At 59.6% G+C, this 6,696-nt stretch overlaps 1 protein-coding gene across 2 annotated transcripts in view; it reads left to right on the forward strand.

The window, feature by feature from the left end:
* Positions 1–6,325, forward strand: part of RPTOR (regulatory associated protein of MTOR complex 1) — a 339,460-nt gene extending 333,135 nt beyond the window's left edge. The window contains exons 31-35 of one of the 2 annotated variants that reach the window (XM_081218128.1): positions 627–754; positions 2,470–2,556; positions 3,419–3,535; positions 3,805–3,934; positions 4,616–6,325. In XM_081218128.1, the coding sequence (XP_081074254.1) occupies positions 627–754; positions 2,470–2,556; positions 3,419–3,535; positions 3,805–3,934; positions 4,616–4,684 (531 nt within the window). In that variant the 3' untranslated portion in view covers positions 4,685–6,325. The remainder of the gene's footprint in view (positions 1–626; positions 755–2,469; positions 2,557–3,418; positions 3,536–3,804; positions 3,935–4,615) is intronic. The other variant, XM_081218129.1, reaches the window with a different exon arrangement.
* The last annotated feature ends 371 nt before the right edge of the window (positions 6,326–6,696 follow it).

Below are 6,696 nucleotides of genomic sequence, written 5' to 3' on the forward strand. Positions count from 1 at the left end.
AAGCCTAGTGCCTCCTACCTTTTAAAGGGATACGATGATTCGGTTTCCATCCGTGTTGGATTTCTTCCTTGTGTGTGCCTGAGAGCAGCAAAACCTCTTCTGATTGGAAAAGCACTTTTCCCCATCTGGGGGCCCACTTCCTGTCTCCTGCTCTTTCCTGCTGCGCATTCCTCACGCCTCCTTCCCTTCTCCAGCGTTTACAGCTGCCAGGAGGAAAGGCGAGGAGATGGTTTATGGGTGGCAGGACTCCTCCTAGACCCTTCCCTGAACTAATTAGGAGTTTTAAGAGGGAGCCGACGAGGATTCCTCCTGCCGATATATGGTTCGTCTTCCTTCTTAGGAGAGAGGGAGACTTTGGAAAGTTTAATGGGCGCAGAGGTGTTTGCAGCCCTGCCCTCCTGGCTGCGGGCCTCGGGTGCCCGGGCTGTCACTCAAGCAGATGGAGCCTGACTCCCTCTGGGGTCCAGCTCCTCAGGGCTTGACAGCTTCCCCGGTGGAGAGAAAGGCAGCAGCTCCACTCCAGGGTGACGAACGCACCCACGGTGTCTGTAAAGGGGATCCAGCAGCTAGTGGGGGCGGGGGGGGCCTGATGCCAGGGTGCCTCACGGGGTCTGTGTCGGCCCTAGGACATCCCCACAGGTGCCGACAGCTGCGTGACGAGCCTGTCCTGCGACTCTCACCGCTCCCTCATCGTGGCCGGGCTCGGCGACGGCTCCATCCGCGTCTACGACAGGAGGATGGCGCTCAGCGAATGGTAATTGGGCCATGCCTTCCCCTCCCTCTGCCAGACAGAGCCAGCCCCCAGAGCCAGCTGGGCACTCCCCCCAGAGCCACATCCCCCAGCGTGTGGAGGAGCACGGCTTCCCACCAGCCGTGGATGGGCTGTTTGGAACGGAGGTTTGGGGGTCGGGGGGTCCCAGCAAGGCGCTGCCCTCCTAGGCTCCATTCCCACCTGAACATAGAGAAGGCTACCGCCTCCCGGGTTGAACTCAAGAATAGCCAAGAAGATGGCGTCAGGGACACGCGTGGGTGCTGTGCAGCGCTGGGCCACATGCATTGTCATGGCTTTTCTGGGCACTGCCCCTCAGCCCTGGGCTGCGGCCCAGGTGGGGCCCAGCACCCTGCCCTGTGTGGGCCGGTGAGCATGGAGGTCCAGATGCCAGTCACACACGGATGGTAAATGGCAGAGCAACGCTGGAACCCAGGCCCAGCCGTCGCGGGCTCCTGGGTGATGTTTACTGAACACCCACCTTGTCCCTGAAAACAGGCCTGGCCTTTGAATGGGAAGCAGCAGGTGGGCCCATGTGCAGCCACAGAAGCTAAAGGAGCCCTCTTGGGAGGGGATGAGGGGACAGGACTGAGCTGGGCCTGAGAGCAGGCGAGCACCATCAGTGACACCAGCTGGAAGAGAGTGCAGCTGTGAGGGTGCAGGGCCAGGAGCAGTCGGGGGAGTCAGTGCAGGACCAAGCAGGCAGCAGAGGCGTCAGCCAGACTGTGGCAGGAATTTGGGCCTGAGGCTTGGATGGCGAGTGGGCCCAGGCAGCCCCTGGCTTGCATGTTCCCTGTGGGTCTCTATGGGAGGATGCCCACTGAAAACCCACACTACCCACCAAAAGCAGCCATCGTGGAGGTGGGGGGAGCAGGGTTTCTTTTTGGGGTGATGAAAATGTTCTAAAATTAGATGTGTGATGGTCGCATAGCTGTAAGAATGTGCGAAAGTCACTGAATATGTGCTTTTAAAGGGAGAGTCTTACGGTATGTGAATCAAATCTCAGTCAAACTGTTATTTCAAGAAGCCTCTCTAGGCAGGCAGTTAACTGGCAAACCGACCCAAGAAGACCTGAGGGTCACAGAACGGCCGTGAGGGAGGGGCTGGGGTCTCCAGAGCCCCCTCTTTGACCCAAGGTCTGGGGACAGAGACGTGGGGTCTCCTGTGCATCCCCAGGGACCGAGACTTATGTGTGCTGGGTGTGACCTGTGTCCTGGATGCCTTCCCAGATGTCACACTCTGCCCCCACCTCCCCAGCATGTGCATCCCCAGTCCCATACTCCCTGTCAAGGACCCTCACCAGGCCTCCAGGAAAGCCCCTGTGTCCCTCCATTTCGACAGCCTTAGAGTCTGGGGTTCTCGGTCTTGACCCTCAAACCCACAGGGAGATGCCAGTGTGAAGTCCTGGTAGGGGGGCTGGCGGTGCCCAGGAGGTGCCCTGCCTCCGGAGGTCCCAGCGTGGCCCAAGGTGTTTGGGAGGCCCCCAGGGAGGGGCGTGCCTGGGGGGTTCAGTCACTCACAGTGAACACAAGAGGGTGAGGGCAGACCTCGCAGCACCGGCGGACCCCGGACGCTTTAAATAAATGCTCTGTTCCCTCTGCTCAAAACGAAGTCCACCCTGCCTCCCATCCTGATGCCTTGGAGCATCAGGGACACCCACAGTTGTCACCAGGCCCTGACCCCACCTTCCTCCCCTCCAGCCGCGTCATGACATACCGGGAGCACACGGCCTGGGTGGTGAAGGCCTACCTCCAGAAGCACCCTGAGGGCCACATCATGAGTGTAAGGTAATGAGCATGGAATATTCATGAGACATTTTGCTATAAAAACATTATTTTCCCCCCATCTAAAATATGTCCTTGGTATTTAAACAGCTGGGAAATGATGGCATTTCAGGGTAGTAATTAACTTCTGCTCTGGGACTGGCCAGAAAGGTCAGAAACGGCACAAGGGCAGGGACAGCAGGTCCTCCCACTGGAGAGCTTTGCCTGTGGGTGACTTGCGGCGGCAGGGGACGGGGTGGCAAGGCGGCTGGGCAAAGCCTCCCCGCAACAGCGGCATCTGCCTGGCGTGTGCCAGTATCACTGTGCGGATCCGTTGTCTGCCCATAAATCCATTCCTGCTGCCCGGTAAATCCTGTGCTGAGAGCAGCGGATATTTATTTGCCCATTAAAGGGACAGCAAATGTAATTTACTGTCACAAAGCCACCATTTCTTCAAAGAGATGCTCTTCCCTTGTTTGTAACATGAAAACAGAACATAGCTCTCAAAACGATGTCCACCAGGCCCAGGGCAGGGAAGATGTGGCCTACTGTCCTTACCTCCCGCCCGTCGCCGCATCCCCAGCTGCACAAAATCTAATCTCTGGCCGGAAATGAACAAATAACTCACAGCCTCCCCCGTGTCTTTGCTCACCGCTGCTTCGTGCCTTGGCGGCTGGGCCCTTTCTGGCTCTGGGGAGGGGTCCAAGGGGCTCGGCGGCAGGCCTGGCTGTCAGGGTCGGTGGGGTGGGCCCATGTGCCATCCAGGGGCCTCCCTGGACACTCTGAGGGTCCAGGGGGCCATGGCCTTGAGCTGCACGTGTGGACGGCCCGTGACTGCACATGGCCCGTCCTGGGGCCCAGCGTCACCACAACACCCTCTCGGCAGCGTCAACGGGGACGTGCGCTTCTTCGACCCTCGGATGCCGGAGTCCGTGAACGTCCTGCAGATCATTAAGGGGCTGACGGCCCTTGACATCCACCCCCAGGCAAACCTGATCGCGTGGTAGGTGCCGGCCCTCTTCTCTCTCCCAACCCTGCCTGACCGACTCCCAGGGCCCTGTGTAAACAGCAGGCACTACTGCCCGCCCCCACACCTATGGAGGAGAGCTGGGTGGAGGGACTGAGTGTGCGGCCCCTTTGCTGCTCCTCACCTGCCTGGCCTCCCGGCCCTTGCGGCCCAAGTCCTCTCATGGGGGTGACCAGAGAGGAGCCCCATATCCTTGTGGACACGCCTGCCTCCCCACGCTGACTGCCAGGCCTTCTCGTGTGCAGTGGCTCCATGAACCAGTTCACCGCCATCTACAATGGCAGCGGAGAGCTAATCAACCACATCAAGTACTACGACGGCTTCATGGGCCAGCGGGTCGGCGCCATCAGCTGCCTGGCTTTCCACCCACACTGGGTCTGTGTCCCTGCGGGAGGCGGGGGGGCGGGCGGGAGGCGAGGGAGGCGGGCGGGAGGCTAGCAGCAGCAGCAGGAGGGGTGCTGCAGCCAGGCCCGTCCCCACACCACAGTGTGGCCCCGGGTCTCCAGGGGCCGTAGCCCCCAGACTGCACTCACTGTAGAAGCAGCACCAAATTCCCTGTCAATCAAGGCAGATGTGAAGTAGCCCCGCCCTTTCCGATCCCTTCGGCCCCTACACAGACCCCAGTCCTTGAGAAACCTCCCCGTGTAAAGCCCACTGGGGTAGGAGCAGCCCAGACCCCTGTGACCCGGCTGGCAGCGCCGTCCTTCGTTACAGTCGGCCGTGTGGTTGGGGGCTGCTGTGTTTTAAATTAGGATTCTGCCAGCCTGCCTTCGTGCAGCGTGAGGCTCCCCGGGAGCCTGGCGTGTGGCTCTCTGCCTAAACGCACGACATCAGGTTCCCAGAGCTGCCCCTGGGAGGCCATCCTGAAAAGAAAAATGTGGGAGGCATGGGGAGTGTGCGGATTTCCTGTGACAGGGAGGAGATGATGCATCTCTGCAGAAGCCGCAGCCGATGGGCCCTCGTTCCCGCGCCTGCCTCGTGGGCGGAGTTGGGGTGAGGAGTACCGGCCTGCACCCCCCTGGACACTCACTGCCTGCTCTCTGCTACCCCCTGCAGCCTCACCTGGCCGTGGGCAGCAATGACTACTACATCTCCGTGTACTCGGTGGAGAAGCGCGTCAGATAGCGGCCCCTCCCCACAGGCCGCCATGTACATAGTGGACCCACCGCACTGCCCTGAGCACCTGCCTGACCTGGCTGCTGAGGGCTCGAGAGGGCCCGCACTGTCTTTCTGTCTGTCTTCGCTGTCACGCCCAGGAGCCCAGAGAAGGGGGCTCTGCTGGAGTCCTCGGTGTGATGGTTGCTGCTCTGATGAAACACAGCTCCTGGCCTGAGGACACAGTAGCTGTACATCCCAGTCCCCTTCCCGTCCTGTTTTCTTCTGAGGTTTTTAAGGGGGAAACACTTGTTTTGTTTTCCGAGTGATGCAAGCATTAGTCCACAAAGGCTCCAGACGGAAGCCAGCCTCCCGGGGCTGCGCACTGTGCGCCGCCCCCCCCCCCCCGCCCCAGGTGTCCTCCTGGGGATGGTCTGAGCGCACTGGATGAGGCGCAGGCTTGAGATGGAGTGAAGGACAGATGGAGGCGGCCTGCCACCCACTGGGTCCTCACCCCGGGCCCGTCCGGCCAAACGGCGGAGGCCGAGCGTGCCCTCCCCACACGGCCGCCCTCCCCTCAGGCAGGACTTCCGTCTGAGTGTCAGCCGTTCTTGCTGCAGGTCTGTCAGCAGGAGGGGCCCTGGTTTGGAAGGAGAGACAGGTCCCTTGGGCCACAGAGCTTGTTTCTCTCAAGTGCTGCTCTTCCCCAGCAGGTGTGGGAACCGTGGCCTCCCCACCTGCACCCCACACGCATCACACGAGCACACATGGAGGGGCCACCAAGCTCCAAGAGTATCGGGGTGAATGGTGCCACCCCAGCCCTCTGTCCCCACACAAAGGGGTGCAGCTCACGCTTGCAAGGGACACGGGAGAGCTCTCAGGAGGGCAGCAGCTTCACATGGGTCCATGCACACGCGTCTGTGACGGGGCGCTGAGCAGCCACACCTGGAACACAAGACACAACCACAATGATATTTTGAAAAGCATTTTTTTCCATTTTCCTTGGGAATCAGGATTATTCAGAAATAGAGGGATGAGCTGGCTTAGCTACTTCTGCCAATAAGAGGCCAATAATAGTGAGAATGTGAGGAAGAGCCGTGCTGTGGACGTGGGTAGGCTTGGCGGGGCGCAGGGCTGGGCAAGGGGAACAGCCCTTCTGCGGCCCATAGGCCATGCCTGCTCCCCCGAGAAAGTTCCAGAACGGCGTCCACCATGTTCTGGGCAAGCGAGCAACGTGGGGTCGGGGAGACCGCAGAAAGCTCAGCTCCCCTGCACACAGCCGGTCACCTCCACCCAGCGCTCCAGACGGCGACTTGGGAACCTTCCAGAAGCTGAGCTCCACCCACAGATGCAGAGTTGACTACCCACAGCCAATTCACGGAGCGGTTCTACTCCAGATTTTGAGCTCATAGGCGGTTCTGTTTGTTTTGAGACAAAACCATCCCCTGGCCAAGCGCAGAGGCCCCGCAGAGGGGCTGTCTTCACAGGTCTGATGCGAAAATTCAATCATGAAGTTACAGAGTCTCAAGAGAGCGTGACCTAAGGGTTCATTTATCTCTATTTATTTTACCAAAATGAGAATTGAAAGACTTTGATGAAACATGGAATTGCAATACAAGAGTAAGAGCGATAAACTGTTAATAAAAGATAAATACGCAGAGGGTTGGCTGGAGGCTCTGTCTTTCAAGGCAAGTCCTCTGTGCCCTCGGGGACTCCAGGCACCAAGCAGGTGGTTCTTGGCCCTCGTTCCCCTTAGGCACAGCCCCAGCCCTGTGGCTTGGACAGTTGGTCCAAGAAAAGGCACTAAATGTGGGGTCACCCCACTCTACCTGCGAGCCCAGGCTCCCAGAGGGATTCCTGCTGCCACTTTTGTGTCTCTTTTATTTACCACCTGCAGTTAGAGGCCAGGAGGCTGCGTCCGCTCTATTCTGGGCATCTGCCTTCCCACGCCCATCCCATGGCTCGGGGACCGCAACTCCACCCTCAGCCAGCATCCCCTCTGACCCCAGCCTAAAAGGTCCTCCGCTGTCAGCGCATGACTC

Source organism: Mesoplodon bidens, assembly GCF_964165515.1.
Source record: "Mesoplodon bidens genome assembly, chromosome: 19".
NCBI lineage: Eukaryota > Metazoa > Chordata > Mammalia > Artiodactyla > Ziphiidae > Mesoplodon > Mesoplodon bidens.